At 43.6% G+C, this 16,589-nt stretch overlaps 1 protein-coding gene across 1 annotated transcript in view; it reads left to right on the forward strand.

Moving 5' to 3' along the window:
• SRRM4 (serine/arginine repetitive matrix 4) overlaps positions 1–16,589 on the forward strand; it is a 194,814-nt gene that overhangs the window by 157,990 nt on the left and 20,235 nt on the right. The window contains exons 7-8 of the mRNA XM_049865443.1: positions 9,511–9,609; positions 12,477–12,633. Of these exons, the coding sequence (XP_049721400.1) occupies positions 9,511–9,609; positions 12,477–12,633 (256 nt within the window). The remainder of the gene's footprint in view (positions 1–9,510; positions 9,610–12,476; positions 12,634–16,589) is intronic.

Below are 16,589 nucleotides of genomic sequence, written 5' to 3' on the forward strand. Positions count from 1 at the left end.
ATCTATTGAGTGTACTTTCACTCTAATCACAGACAGAGTACATCTTCTCAGAGGTCTCAGCACCACTTGTCCGGCGTTATTGTTGGGTACTGTTGAGTCAATTCCAACTCACAGTGACCCATGTGACAGAATAGAACTGCTCTATAGGGTTTTCTAGGCTGTAATCTTTAAGAGAGCAGATTGCCAGGTCTTCCTCCTATGGAGCTGCTGGGTGGGTTCAAACCACTGACCTTATAGTTACCAGCCAAGCATTTAACCATTTAGCCACCAGGGCTCCTACTTGTCCAGGAGGGCCCCGTATAGGCAACCACCAATGCAGGGAAGGGTCCACAACCAAGAGCATGAGGAAGGATAATCACTGAGACAAGGATTGCCTGTTTGAGTGTGAAGACAGCAAGGAGGGCCCCTCCCCGGTGCCAAGAGGTGGGTGTGTCCTAGAAATTTCTCACAGGGGATAAGAAAGGCTTAGGTGAGGCAGAGCCAACATGGCACCATAGACAGACCGACCATGCCGTCCCTCTGCAGCAAAGACCTGAAAAACTAAGTAAAACAAATACGAATGTCAATCGTGGAACCCGAAATTTCAGATGAAGGGATATAGAACTAGATCAAACACTGAATGGAAGAATTATTAAAGGAAGTCCTTTGGTTAGAGAACCAATAACATCAGACAACATCCAGAGTCTGGGACACAGGATAGCATCAGGCAGGTACCAACCTAGGTAAAGTACTTGAAATAATAAAACAAAGCTAAAACACTTGAAACAGGGAAACAGACATCAATCTGTAAAGAAGACAACATCACAACAATAAAGGAGGGAATAAACGGTGTAATTATAGAACTTTCAAATGAAGAGGAAGTCAAGGCGATATCAATTTCAAGGTAATCACAAAGAAAGTTAACAAACCTACTCATCAGAATAAGAACAAAGCCTCAGTAAACAAAAAATCTGTAAGAACAAAATCCACAAGCAAAAGGAACTCAGCACAGACAAGTAAGGGGAACAAAGAAAACATCAGCACCACAAAAAAAAAAAAAAAAAAAAAGCACAACAATATGACAGTAATAAACTCATACCTGTCGATAATCACACCAAATGTAAATGGCTTAAATGCACCCATAAAGAGACAGACAGTGGCAGAAGGATAAAAAACAAAAAACAAAACCATCAACATGCTGTCTACAAGAAACACATCTTAGACACAAAGACATAAATACATTAAAAATCAAAAGATGGAAAAATATCAGACAAACTGTAACCAAAAAAGGGCTGGAGTGGCAATACTAATCGCAGATAAAATAGACTGCAAGGCAAAATCAACCACAAAGACAAGGAAGGACATTATGTAATGATTGAAGGGGCAAGCCAACAAGACCCCACTGCCGTCAAGTCGATTCCGACTCACAGCAACCCTATAGGACAGAGCAGAACTACCTCATATGGTTTCCAAGGAGCACCTGGGGGATTTGAACTGCTGACCTTTCAGTTAGCAGCCAAACTCTTATGCCACCAGGGTTTCCCTGACAAGAAGATATAACCTTAATAAATATCTACGCGCCCAACAACAAGGCTCCAAAACACACACTCTAACAGCACTGAAAAGAGAAACAGTTCCACAGCAATAGTAGGAGACTTCAACACACCACCCTTGGTACAGGATAGAACTTCTAGAAGGAAATTTAACGAAGATACAAAAGATCTAAAGGCCAAAATCAACCAACTCAGCCTCACAGACATATATAGAACGCTCTATCCAACAGTATCAAAGTATATATTCTTTTCCAACACACATGGAACATTCTCCAGAATAGACTACATCTTAGGCCACAAAGCAACCCTCAATAAAATCCAGAACATCGAAATGATACAAAGCATTCTCTTTGATCACAACACCATGAAAGTAGAAATCAAAAACAGGAAGAACAAGGAAAAAAAATAAAAATACATGGAAACTGAATAACACCTTACTTAAAAACCACTAGGTAATAGAAGAAATCAAAGAGGGAATAAAAAATTCCTAGTATTAAATAAGAATGAAAACAAAGCATAACAAAACCTTTATGACACAGCAAAGGCAGTGCTCAGAGGTCAATTTATAGCAATAAATGCACATATCAAAGAACAAACCAAAATAAAAATGTTAGCCCTATAACATTAACAAATAGAGAATAGCAAAAGAGGCCCAGAGGCACCAGAAGAAAGGAAATAATAAAGATTACAGCAAAAATAAATGAAATAGTGAATAGAAAAACAATAGAAAGAATCAACAAGCCCAAAAGTTGGTCCTCTGAAAAGATCAACATAATAGACAAACTACTGGCCAGGCTGACAAAAGAAAAACAGGAGATGAAGCAAATAACCCAAATAAGAAATGAGATGGGGGACATTACAACAGACCCAACTGAAAGGGTCATCATAGAATACTATGAAAAATTATACACCAACAAGTGGGGAGCCCTGGTGGTGCAGTGGCTAAGAGTTTGGCTGCTAACCAAAAGGTTGGCAGTTTGAATCCACTAGCCACTCCTTGAAAACCCTATGGGACAGTTCTACTCTGTCCTATAGAGCCATTATGAGTCGGAATCAACTCGACAGCAATGGGTAGAAGAAATGGACAAATTTCTAGAAACACATTACCTACCTAAACTAACACAAACTGAGATAGAAAATCTGAACAGACCCGTAACAAGAGATTAAAGAGGTTAAAAAAAAAAAAAAAAAAAAAAACTTCCCGCCAACAATAGCAAGAAAAAGCCCTGGCCCAGATGGCTTCACTGGAGAATTCTACCAGAGAAGAGCTTACACTAGTACTACCGAAACTATTTCAGAGCATAGAAAAGGAAGGAATACTTCCGAATTCATTCTATGAAGCCAGCATAACCATGACACCATAGCCAGGCAAAAACATCACACACGCAAAAATTACAGATCAGTCTCTCTCATGAATATAGATGCAAAAAATTCTTAACAGAATTCTAGCCAACAGAATTCAGCATCATATCAAAAAAAATAATATACCACAACCAAGTGGGATTCATACCAGGTATGCACAATGGTTCAACATTAGAAAATCATATAATCACCTCAATCAACACAGAAGAGGCGTTTGGTAAAGTCCAACATCCATTCCTGACAAAAACTCTCAATAAAATAGGAACAGAAGTGAAATTCCTCATCATAATAAAGGGCTTCTGGGTGTACACAAAACCAACAGCTAACATCATTCACAATGGAGAGAGGCTGAAAGCATCCCCCCTGAGAATGGGAAAGAGACAAGGATTCCTTTTATTACCACTCCTATTTAATGTTGTGCTGAAAGTCCTTGCTAGAGCAATAGGGAAAAAGAAAGAAAGAAGGTGTCGGTATTGGAAAGGAAGAAGCAAAATTATCTCTATTCACACATGATTGGATAGACAACCCTAAAGATTACACAAGAAAACTACTAAAACCAGCAGATTCAGCAGAGTAGCAAGATATAATATCAACATACAAAACTCAGCTGGATTTCTACACATCCACAAAGAGAACTTTGAAAAGGAAATCAGGAAAATAGTACCATTTATAATAGGCCCTAAAAAGATAAAATACTTATGAATAAATCTAGCCAGGGACATAAAAGACCTATACAAAGAAAACTACAAAACACTATCACAAGGAACCAAGAAAAAAACCTATACAAATGGAAAAAAGTCCTATGCTCATGGGTAGGAAGACTCAACATTGTGAAATAATTCTACTCAAAGTGATCTACAGATATGATGCAATCCTGATCCAAATACCAACAGCATTCCTTAACAAGGTGGAAAAACTAATCACCAATTCTACATGGAAAGGAAAGTAGCCCCAGATGAGCAAAGAATTAGTGAAGAAAAAGAACAAAGTAGGAGGAGTCACACTATCTGATCTCAGAACATACTATACAGCCACAGTAGTCAAAACAGCCTGATACTAGTACAGAGACCAATGGGACAGAATCTAGAACCCAAATGTAAATCTACCCACCTATCATGAGCTGCATCTTTGACAAAGGACCAAAGCCCATTAAATGGGGGAAAATACAGTCTTTTTAACAAATGGTGCTGACAAAACTGGATATCCATCTATACAAAAAAAATGAAACAGGACCCATAACTCACAACACACACAAAAACTAACTCAAAATGGATCAAAGAAGCAAATATAAAACCTAAAACAAAAAAGTTCATGGGAGAAAAAATAGGGACAATGCTAGGGGCCCTAATACATGGCGTAAATAGAATAGAAACCATAACTAACAATACACAAATACCAGAAGATAAACTAGGTAACTGGGAGCTTCTAAAAATTAAACACTTACGCTTATCAAAAGACTTCACCAAAAGAGTAAAAAGAGAATTTACAGATAAGGAAAAAATTTTTGGCTACAACATATCGACACGGTCTAATCTCTGAAATCTATAGAATACTTCAACACCTCAACAACAAAAAGACAAATAATCCAATTAAAAATGGGCAAAGGATATGAACAAACACGTCACCAAAGAAGATATTCAGGTGGCTAACAGACACATGAGGAAAATCTCGCGATCATTAGCCATTAGAGAAACGCAAATCAAAACTACCATGAGATCATCTGGCCTCGAAGTTACTGGAACAAATAATAAATAATAATAATAATCCCAGAAAATAACATTTTGGAGAGGCTGCAGGGGAATTAGAACTCTTACACACTGCTGGTGGGAATGTAAAATACCACAACCACTATGGAAAATTACATGGCACTTCCTTAAAAAAAGCTAGAAGTAGAAACACCCTATGATCCAGCAATCCCACTCCTAGGAATGTATCCTAGAGAAATAAGAGTCATCACACTAATAGATATACGTACACCCATGTTCATTGCAGCATTATTCACAATAGCAAAAAATGGAAACAACCTCAACACCTATCAACAGATGAATGGATAAACAAATTATGGTACACATACACGATGGAATATTATGCAAGGATAAAGAACAACGACGAATCCTGGGAACATCTCACAACATGGATGAATCTGGAGGGCATTATGCTGACTGAAATAAGTCAATCATTAAAGGACAAATATTATATGAGACCATTATCATAAAAAAACCAAGAAAAGGTTTACACACAGAAAATAACAATCTTTGGTGGTTACACCTTGACCAAGGCAAAGTCATAGACACTTCCTAAACACATTCAAACACCTTGAGGGAGAGTTACTGGGGCTAAGCGCTGGGGACCATGGTCTCAGGGAACATCCAGGTCAACTGGCATAACTAACACAGCTCATAAAGAAAATGTTCTACATCCTACTTTGGTGAGTAGCATCTGGGGTCTTAAAAGCTTGTGAGTGGCCATCTAAGATGCATCTATTGGGGTCATCCTGTCCAAAGCAAAGGAGAATAAAGAAAACCAAAGTTGAAGAAAACAGTAGTCCAAAGGACTAATGGACTACATGAACCACAGCCTCCACCAGCCTGAGCCCAGAAGAACTAGATGGTGCCTGGGCTACCACCACTGACTGCTCTGACAAAGATCACAACAGAGGTCTCAGACACAGTGGGAGAAAACGTAGAACAAAATTCAAATTCACAAAAACAGACCGGACTTACTGGTCTGGCAGAGACTGGAGGAACCCTCGAGAATAGAGCCACCGGACACTCTGCTAACTCAGAACTGAAGCCACTCCTGAAGTCCACCTTTCAGCCAAAGATTAGATGGGCCCCTGGTGGCGTAGCGGTTAAGTGCTACGGCTGCTAACCCAAGGGTCGGCAGTTCGAATCCGCTAGGCACTCCTTGGAAACTCTATGGGGGCAGTCCTACCCTGTCCTATAGAGTCGCTGTGAGTCGGAATCGACTCGATGGCACTGGGTTTGGTTTATGGCTTTTTATAAAACAAACAATAACACACCAGAGGAATGTGCTTCTTAGATCAATCAAGTATAGGAGACCAAATGGGCAACACCTGCCCAAAAGCAAAGGCTAGAAGGCAGGAAGGGATAGGTAACCTGAATGAATGGACACGGGGAACCCAGGGTATAAAAGGGGGTGGGGGGAAGTGCTGACACATTGCAAGGATTGCAACCAATGTCACAAAACAATTCCTGTATAAATTTTTGAATGAGGAACTAATTTGCGGTATAAACTTTCACCTAAAGTACAATTAAAAAAAAAAAAAGGCTTAGTTTAGGCAGGTTGCAGGTTAGGCAAGACGTACAAGCCAAAGGACAAGAGTCAGGAGAAGGAAAAGGAAGCAAAAGAAGGCATTTCTGAAATAAAGGATGGTTTTTGTTGTCAGGATGCCGAACAGGTTTCAGAAGAGCTTCTAGAATAAGATGGACTAGAAAGGTCTGGTGATCTTCTGACAATCAGCCAGTGAAAACCTATGGGTCACAAAGATCTGATCCGCACCCCATCATGGGGATGACTCAGGACCAGGCAGCATTTTGTTCTATCATGTCTGGGGTCACCGTGAGTCAGGGGCCGACTTAGACAGTAGCTAACAACAACGTTTTCGCCAAATCCTTTGATTTAGCCTCTTTTTTATTCAGCATCCCTCAGTGAGGCCCTAATATGTGGTACACCCAGTCCTGGGCTCAGAGACTGAGATTAGCAGACGCTCTTTTGGTTTCAAGGAGCTCACAATGCCGAGGCACATAGGAAATGGACATGAGACAGGTCTCAGCACAGCAATGGCAGATGGAAGCCCAGGGCATTATGGGAACTTGGTGCTGGAAAGATGGCTTGGTGGTGAGAAGAGGCTGCCTGCAGGAAGGGGTGATGGGGGAGGTAACATTCTAAGCTGCAGGCTAGGCAAGTTGTTGAAACTCTGTGCCCCAATTTCTTCCTCTGTAAGATGGGAATGAAAACAGAATCTACTTCATAAGCTGTTGTAAGGAATACTGTTGGTTGTTAGCTGTCGCATTACGACCCCATACGCAATAGTAACACACAAGCTGCACTGACAGACAGGTGGTGACTGAGCATGAGGTGTATTGGCCGGGAATCGAACCTGGGTCTCTGGCATGGAAGACGAGAATTCTACCACTGAACCACCACTGCCCTCACCACACACGTAACCACTGCATATTTAATGCCACAGTGTACTTACTGACTGCTCACTTCACCGCTATGAATTTAACTGTTGCTTATGTAACTCTGGTGTACTCACCCACTGTTCCCTCTGTGCTGGCCCATGTAGGAGAACTGGGGCAAGGAAAGAACGGGGAGGAGGAAACGCAGACCTACCTGGATTTATGGAGGGGTTTGGTTATTCCCACCTCACGGGCCTCAGTATTATCCCATCACTTAAATTTGAGTCTAAGACAATGGTTCTCAAACTTTGCTCTTCTGAAACCCTGGGGATCCCAAAGTTAGAGTGGCCACCTGAAATAATGGGGTCTTCTCGTACTTTTCAGGACACATTTTATAAATGCTTAGAACCCAGGGCCTGGCACACAGTGTTAGATACTGGTTATCTGTCACCATCAGCATCATCAAGATGGCGTCTTGCGCTGGGAAACGTGTGAGGCAGAATAGAAACAGCTCAGTCTTGCAGAAGATGCTGCCATGTCAGGGCAGAAGCTGTCAAGCAATGAGGCTGGAGGGCTAGTGCCTTCAAGCTCAGTTTCCACTTGAGGCACCTGAGGACAATGGGGAGGTTTCAAGCAGGGGAGGGGATGATCTGATGATTATTACTTTAGAAGAATCCCTGAGTCCTTCACTGGGATAACCAGGCTTCCTCTTGACAGAGTTATCTCTAACTCTCACTGGCTTCCTGGCTTGGCCCAAGCCATTCACATCCCCTGCACATCCTTTCATCACCTCTCCTGCTGCTACTACTACTTCTGAATTATTATTACTTAGAGAGGTAGCGGTAGTAACCTGTAGTAACACCGTTATTACTGTTAACGGTAAAAAAAAAAAAAAAAAAAAACTGTTGCCGTTGACTTGACTCTGACTCATAGCAAAGTAGAACCGCCTCATAGGGTTTCCAAGGAGTACCTGGGGGATTCGAACTGCCGACCATTTGGTTAGCAGCCATAGCTCTTAAGCACTACACCACCAAGGTTTCCTCGTTAAAGGTTGTTGTTAGGTGCCCTCAAGTCAGTTCCAACTCATAGCAACCCTATGCACAACAGAACAAAACACTGCCCGGTCCTGAGCCATCCTTAAAATTGTTGTTATGCTTGAGCTCATTGTTGCAGCCACTGTGTCAATCCACCTCGTTGAGGGTCTTCCTCTTTTCTACTGACCCTGTACTTTGCCAAGCATGATGTCCTTCTCCAGGGACTGATCCCTCCTGACAACATGTCCAAAGTATGAAAGACGCAGTCTCGCCATACTTGCTTCTAGGGAGCACTCTGGCTGTACTTCTTCTGAGACAGATTTGTTCATTCTTTTGGCAGTCCATGGTATATTCAACATTCTTCGCCAGCACCACAATTCAAAGGCATCAATTCTTCTTTGGTCTTCCTTATTCATTGTCCAGCTTTCACATGCATATGATGCGATTGAAAATACCATGGCTTGGGTCAGGTGCACCTTAGTCCTCAAGGTGACATCTTTGCTCTTCAACACTTTAAAGAGGTCCTTTGCAGCAGATTTACCCAATGCAATGTGTCTTTTGATTTCTTGACTGCTGCTTCCACGGCTGTTGATTGTGGATCCAAGTAAAATGAAATCCTTGACAACTTCAATCTTTTCTCCATTTATCATGATATTGATCATTGGCCCAGTTGTGAGGATTTTTGTTTTCTTTCTTTCTTTATTTTTTTTCTTATGTTGAGGTGCGATCCATACTGAAGGCTGTGATAGTTATATTTGTAATTTTTATTGGTGATGATGTTTGTAGCCCATTCTGAAAAGCTTTTGACTCTGTGCTAAGAATCTTGACTTCATTTTCTAGGCCTGAGGTTACAAATTGGTGGCCCAAAGGCCTAATTTACTCTGAAAATGTGTTTTGTTTGCCCCACTTTTTTTTTTTCCTCTAATGAGTTTCCATTTGAAATGCAAGTATTTCATAAAAAAAAAAATCTGAATTTCCACATTCACTTGAAAAATTTCAAGAGCCAGCAGCACCTCGATATTGTGGAGGCAAAGTACCCCTTCCTTTTGTATCTTTGAGCACCTGGCTGATTCCCACCTTTATGGTACTTGGCTGGCCCTGAAGCTGTCTGAAATTCACACTCCCATCACAGGTGAGGGAAGTGACATGTGGAGGTGGAGATCCTGCCCAGGGTATGGTCTGCACTGGGCCACTTCCAGCTGATGAAGAGGCCCAGAGTCACCCACACTTCCCCAGAGGCCCCTCATCTGTGTTCACTGCACCTGTTTAGAGACCCCTGAACACTCAGGCAGGAAGCTGGGGTGATGCAGGGTGGGGGAGAGAGCATAACTTTGGGGGGATGGTGACTTGGGTACAAGAGGAAAATGTGTGTCATGAGATGAAAATCTCTCTGTCTCCTCCTCTGACTCGCTCCTTCCCACCCCCCCACCCCCCAAGATCTCGAAGCCGGCCCCGAAAATCTCACCGCCACCGCCATCACCGTTGCCACTCACGGTCCCAGAGCTCGGAGTCCCGGTCCTCGAGCTGCGAGAGCAGGTAACCCTCACTCCCCGGAGCCTCCTCCCCTAGCCACTGCCATTGGCTCTGCCTTCTGCTGTCCTGCCACTCCCCCAGCAGAGGGATGGTCCCGTTTCCACTGAGCATCTGTCACACTTCCCTGCAGAGAAAGGACTGCAGAAAACAAGGGGACTTGCTGTCTCCATGAATATAGGAACATGACCACCACAGGATGCTCATGAAGTGCCAATAAGCTCTGTGCTAAGGGCTCTACGTACATCAACTCACATTATCCTCTCTGCAACCCTCTGAAGTAGGTACCATTGATATCCCCATTTTAAAGACAAAAAAACTGAGGCACAGGGAGGTTAAGAAACTCGCTAAGTCACATAGCTACTAAGTGGTAGAACTGGGATTGGAACTGGGCAGTCTGGCTCTGGACTGAGGCTCTTCCCAGTCAGTTTTCTCCTAACCTGAACCCTCTCTGTGCAGATACATTGGCTCTCCCATCCTGAGAGAGGACAGTTCTCCCGTGGATGAGAATAATAAAAAGAAGAATAGGTAATATTTATCCAAATTCTACCCTGTGCTGGGCACTCTGCTACAATTTCAAATATATTTTCTCTCTTAATATCACAATAACACCATGAGTTAGACTAGTGCTTCTCTGCTTTGTCTGCACTTGGGGATCCCCTGGGAAGTCTTAAAAAATACCAATGCCTGCGTCCCACCCTCTAGACATTCCAATTTAATTGGGATGAGGTGGGACCAGGGCACTGAGATTTTTTAAATCTTCCTGTGTGATGTGAATGGGTAGCCAAGTGTGAAATGTACTTAAGAAAGAGAAAAGTGGCCCCTGACATCAGGAACTGGCCTGGTACTACGAGCAAGGCCTAAGTGGTCCTGCTGGGCATCAACGATTCCACAGAACATCACCATCAGACAAGGCCACTCTGACCTGGATGGATCAAGACAAAAAACAAGACCACTTCATGATCACGTCTGAACACAGGCAAAAACAAGAATTTTGTCCAAAACACAAAAATGAACAAATAGCCTCCTACCCTAGCTAACCTCAGAGATTGCTGCTTCTTTACCAGTTACAGACTTGTTGTAAATTGCCATTGATTCGGCTCTGATTCTTGGCTACTTTATGTATTACAGAATGACATGTTACCCAATTCTACACCATCTTCATAATTGTTGGTATCTTTGAGTCCATTACAGCCTTAGCCTCAGTCTATTCTTCCCTCTTTCTAGATAAGATGTATCAAGATACCCAATCAAAAAATTATGCCCATTTTCTGATGGTATCCACTGCAGAACAAAGCCCCAATCTCTTAAAAACTTCCCCAAATCAGTTACACAAGCCCAGATCCTATAACACACCCTTACCCCCTCTTACAGAGATGCTCTACGGTTCTCTACGGTGTGTGTTCTCCCTTGTTGCAACAGACAGTAAACATGCTTGTCTAACAATAGGCTTGCTGCTTGCGGTTTCTACCTGGAGGGCACTGACACACTAAACTGAATCATGGGCACGTTACAGCTAGAAAAACTGTCCTGGTGGTCAAAGGGATCCAACCAAGTTCATACAGCTAGTATGTGGGTGGCAGAAGTGGGATTGCGCCCCAGGTCTGTGTGACCCAGCCTGGGCCCTTCACCTCCACCCGAGGCTCTATCAGCTCCCGGCTGCTAAGCCCCTAATGGCCTGGGCCAGAGGACCATGCAGGGCCTATTTGCAGACATGCCTCATGGCACTGTGCTCTACTTTCCCCACAACTTATCTGTTAGAGAGATGGCTGGCATCACAGCCTCCTTCTGCTGCTATGTTTCCTGGTAGTGTTGCCACCTGAGCTCCCCAGGGTCTGTTGGGCTGCAGGACACTCCAGCAGACACGGGAGCAAACCAAGAGCTGGCACTCTGATCACACACCCAGCACAGAGATGATCTGGAAGGGCTCAGAGCAGAGGACACTCCAGAGTAAGAATCAGAGGCACCGGTTCTTACAGAAGCAGAAAACTCTGCCTTGACCCAGGACCTACCACTTACAAGCCATGTGACCTCAGGCAGGTCCCTAAACATCTCTGAGCCTCAGCTCCCTCATCTGTGAAATGGGAAAGTAATACCTGCCCTGTCTGAGTTGTGGAGAGGACTGTGACAGCACCTTAAGAGAGGTTTATAAGTATTATACAAATCAATAAGGTGTTGTTTTTATTACTGCTGTGGCTCAGAGAGCTAACAGAATATACAGAGTCCAAATACACTCTTATCAAGGAGTCAGGCAGGCATTCCTTTGGCTTCCACAGCAGACAGAGAAGCCAGATCTAGAACTGACAAATTCGCAGAAGGCAGCTCTGTTGTTTTTGTCTGCCATTTTGTCAAAGTTTTCAGTGGCAATCAATAGGCTGCCTCTGTTTTGCAGATGTCAAAGTCATATATACAACACACAGCTATACACACTTATAGACACTCACAGATGGACACACCTAGACACACACAATCTCACAGGTACATACAGGACATTAAACTAAATTAGGGCAGAGACCTTGTTTGTCTTCTTCACAGCTGTGTCCCCAACTCCCAAAATAGTGCCAGGTACACAAATAAGCATTTGTGGAATAAACAAATGGAAGAATAGATGGATGTATAGGTGGGTGGACAGCTGGGTGGATGAATGGACAGATGGATAGATAGATGAAGGGAAGAAGGGAGGCAGGGAAGGAGGAAGGATACAGGGATGGCTGAATGGGTGGATGGATACATCTACAGCTTTCATACACACACAAACCTTCCCAGGGACACAGTCACATATGAACATATACAAACACACACTCTGTCATCCTCAGGTCCTGTTGGTCCCTCAGCCACCTCCCTGCCCTCAGGTGTCTCTCCCCTGCCCCCAGGCACCGCAACCGGTCCCCTGAGGAAGAGCGGAAATCGCGCAGGAGACACACTCGCCGCTGCTCCAAGACCCTCTGCAAGGCCAGCCCCAAAGCCCGTTCCAGCCATCCATCCAGCCAGCCTCTGCCGATGCTCAGCCTCCTGTCAGCCAGGGGTGTAGTAAGTATTCCACACAGCCTTCTCTGCCCGCCCTGGTCACGACCCTGGGGGGAGGTGGAAGCACCAGTTCAGGGCAGGGTATGATACATTTCAATGCCGTTTTGAGCAAAATTTACCACTGGCTTCAGACCTCAGTATTGATTAACCAAATGGTCACTTGCCAGTCTCTGGCAGCACTTGGCTTGGGGACTTGAGGTGGGAGGAAAAACGAAAATACCTGGGATTTTCATCAGGGACTGTTGAAAAATAAATACTGGTCTCCAGAGTGACATCACAGGAATACATGTGTGAGACAGCACTGGAGGTTTCTTTGGGGAGGAAAGAAAAGAGGGGGTCTTTGGCATAACAGAGGTACTCTAGCTTTTAAAACTAGTCTGCATCTTTTATGCCAGCTGGCTACCAGCATTGATTGACAGCTGGGATTTGATTTTAGCCATAAGCACAACCTTGAATTTGAGTGAGGATTTTCCTCCAAGGAGCTCATAGCGTTTGACCTGTGTGTTCTCATGTGTCCACACAAGGTCTTGGGGAGTTGAGGGTCACAACTGCTCTCAGTAGTCCCTTCCACAGATGGGACAGAGAAATCAAGGCCCCAAGAGGTCAAGATCTATGTCAAAGCCACAGAGCACGGCAATCTGATTTAGCAACCTGGCATTGAAAAGAACCACGCAATGCTCCCCCAGATCAAAAGGAGGAGCTCAAATTTGACTTCATATGATTTCGCACCAGGAAGTTTCATGAGCAAGGGATTTGGAGTTGGATCTGAATTCAAGTCCTAGCTTTGTCATTTCCTGGCTGTGTGACTTTGGGCAAGTTGCTTAACCTCTTTGAACCTTCGTTTTTCTCATTGATAGACTTGAAGTAATACCATTTCCATATGGGGATGCTGGAGATACCAAGTATGACAAAGTATGCGAAGGCCTTTTGTAGAGTCTAAAGGGACAGACAGACAAACAGGAAGCAATTCAATGCTGACATAGCCTACAGTTGCTGTCAATAGCTGTGAAGGGACCTGTCTCTAGCTATAAGTGAACTTGAAAACTTTAGCGAGCTGCTCTCTTAGAAAGGATGAGGTGAAAGCAAGCAAAAGCTCAGGGGTGCTTGGATGGAGGTCCAGGAAGGGAAGGCGATGATAAACAACAGTCAGACAGAGTTGACACAATGGTTATATCTGCAGTACATTCTGGGAAATTCTCCTTCGTCAATCAAAGCACACCTGTATCACTAAGGTCTAATTTTGCCCAAATCCTCTGCCTATCTGGAACCATCCACAACTCTCCCCAGACACCTCCTTTGTAGAGATGCCCATAGGTGCTGAGGACTGGCAGCTGGCAAATGCTCACTGCATTCTCCCTTGACAGAATGTCCTAAGAAGGGGTCTTCCCTGTGTGGCAGAGAGTCTAGAAGCCTGGGTTCAAGTCTTGGCTTAGATGGACAAATAATTTTCTCTCTCCCAGCCTCAGCTTCCTAATCTGGAAAATGGGCATAATTATCACACTTGTCTCCTAGGAAGATTGTTGCAAAGGTAAAAAGTAAACTTTTAAAATAAGCGATAAGAGGTGGAAGAATGTTTTTAAGTTAGTAAGGGTAGCCCAGTTTCTGTGGTCATGGTATTTGTGGCAGCCCATATGGCGTCCCCAACTGACTTTTACTAAAAAGTGCCATTGGGAGTAACTGGCTTATACTTTCCTACCCACCTGGGATGGTTTCCTAACAAGGCCATATCTGTCAAGATGTTGCAAAAAGCTGGGTCTTTTCCTTCACACCAGCTGGTGAGGTTCCAAATTGGCTTTGGTAGTTTGCTTTCCTAAAACACACAGGTTCTTGCTGGCTTTGGTGTGAGATGCCTCAGTGTCCCCCATAGCCTTAGCTCCCATTAAAAGAGCTGCAAGGCAGGGGTTTATTCATACTTAGAAAGGAGTGGCCTTAAAAGCTCACCTGGGTTACTTAATGCCTTGATTATCAAAAAGAGATTCACAGAAGAGAAATGACTTACAAGGCAGCAGAGTTGTTAAAATCACAGGATGATGACAGAATTGCAGTCAAATTCTGGCACTGAGCTTGGGGTAAATTTTTTTGAGCCAGTTTCCTCAGATAATCATAATCCCTTCTTCAAAAGGCTTGTTCTTAGGACAAAAACAAAGTAATGTTGTAAACTTGAGCCCAGCACTTGGCATAGGGGCAAGACTCAGCAAGTGTTAGGAGGTGTTGTGAGGACAACATTCCAGATTATGGCTTGGGTTTTACGAGTGTGGAACCTTGGATCAAGTTATATAAACTTTCTGTGTCTCAGTTTCCTTAAAATCTGCAAAATGGGGGTAGTAGTAGAACCTACCTTATAAGATTGTTATAAGGATTCAATGACTTAATGTAAGTAAAAATTTTAGAATATAACAAGCAATGTGCAAAATATATATATATATATGTATATATACATATAATGTTCGCTGCTAGTAGTAGTAGCAGTAGAAATAACAGTGGTAATGGTAGTGATGTTAATGTTGTTAGCTGCCTTCAAGTTGGCCCTTGACTCATAGCGATGCCATACACAAAAGGGTTGGACCAGTGTGATTGTAGGGTTCTCACTGGCTGATTTTTCAGAAGTAGATTGCCAGGCCTTTCTTCCTAGTCTGTCTTAGCCTGGAAGCTCCACTAAAACCAATTCAGCATTATGGCAACACCCAAGCCTCTGCTAACAGATGAGGGTTGGCTGCACGTGGAGTGCATTGGCCAGGAATCGAACTGAAATCTCCCAGATGGAAGATAAGAATTCTACCACTGAGCCATGGTGATGATAACAGTAGTGGTAACGGTAGTAGCAGCAGTGGTAATAGTAGTGATACGAGTAGTAATAATAACATAGTTCCAGACGAAGTCAGTGGCTGAGCTGGGACTAGAGCTAGGGCCCCTGCTTCCCAGACCCACTGCTTTACATTCTAAAAGACAACTGCAACACAAATGGCTACCTGTACCCCACTCACGGTTGTCTGATTCTTGGAGGCATCCGATGCCCTAAAATCTGATCCTCTGAGTGCACACCACGCTAGGCTCTTTTTCATCTTCTCTCTCGCAAAGGCAGAGATGAAAGAAGGTGCCAGATTTTCCAAGAGTCCTGGCTCTGAGTCACTTCTGGGGCCCCAAGATTTTTCCAAGCTCTCTGTTAAAAATAATAGCAAAGTCATGTTCATTGAATCCGTCACTCAGTCATTGATTCAAGTCTACCAATATCGATTGAGCATCTATAACGGGTTCTGACTTGGCTCTCAGACCCCAGTGAATAAGAAATAGCCCTTGCCTTCCAATGGGGGAGTAAAATAATAATACAGCAATTGATGCTGAGATGTTGAGATAGATGCCAGGTAACCAAGTGGGAAATGATGTTAGGGTTAGGACAGAGACAGTGACAACTAACTGAGAAATTAAGGATGAGTCGGAGTCAGCCAATGAGAGGGAGAAATGACCAGCATATGTAAAGACTTGGAGGTGACAAAGAGCACAGCACTTCCAGACTGCACAGTCTGGCTAGGTGAGAGATGGGACTCTGGAGGTGACCAGGAGCCCGAGCGTGAAGGGTCTTTTCTGCAGAGCTCCTGCCATACTGGACTGCAGGAATTTCATATGCATAGCTCTTCAAAAAATCCAGCACAGCCATACTGCATCAAGGGAGTATATTTGCATATATGAATATGCAAACTTGGGTTGTAGCTTACTGAAATCCTAGTTGGTGAGCTCAAGGTAACCAGAAGCCCTCTCACTCTGTCAGAGCCCAAATCCAAATGGAGGGTCCTAAGGAGACAGTTTAGGGACCCTTCACAGCCCCACTCATGTTCCTCATCTTCTACCTCCCACCCCCCAGCTCCACTGTGGGGATAGGGAGATGAATAAAACACTCTTCCTGACATCCAGGAGCTCAGAGTTTAGTAGTCAACAGCATGTTGCACTGCAGTGTGATAAGC

Source organism: Elephas maximus, chromosome 22 (genome assembly GCF_024166365.1).
Source record: "Elephas maximus indicus isolate mEleMax1 chromosome 22, mEleMax1 primary haplotype, whole genome shotgun sequence".
Taxonomy (NCBI): domain Eukaryota; kingdom Metazoa; phylum Chordata; class Mammalia; order Proboscidea; family Elephantidae; genus Elephas; species Elephas maximus.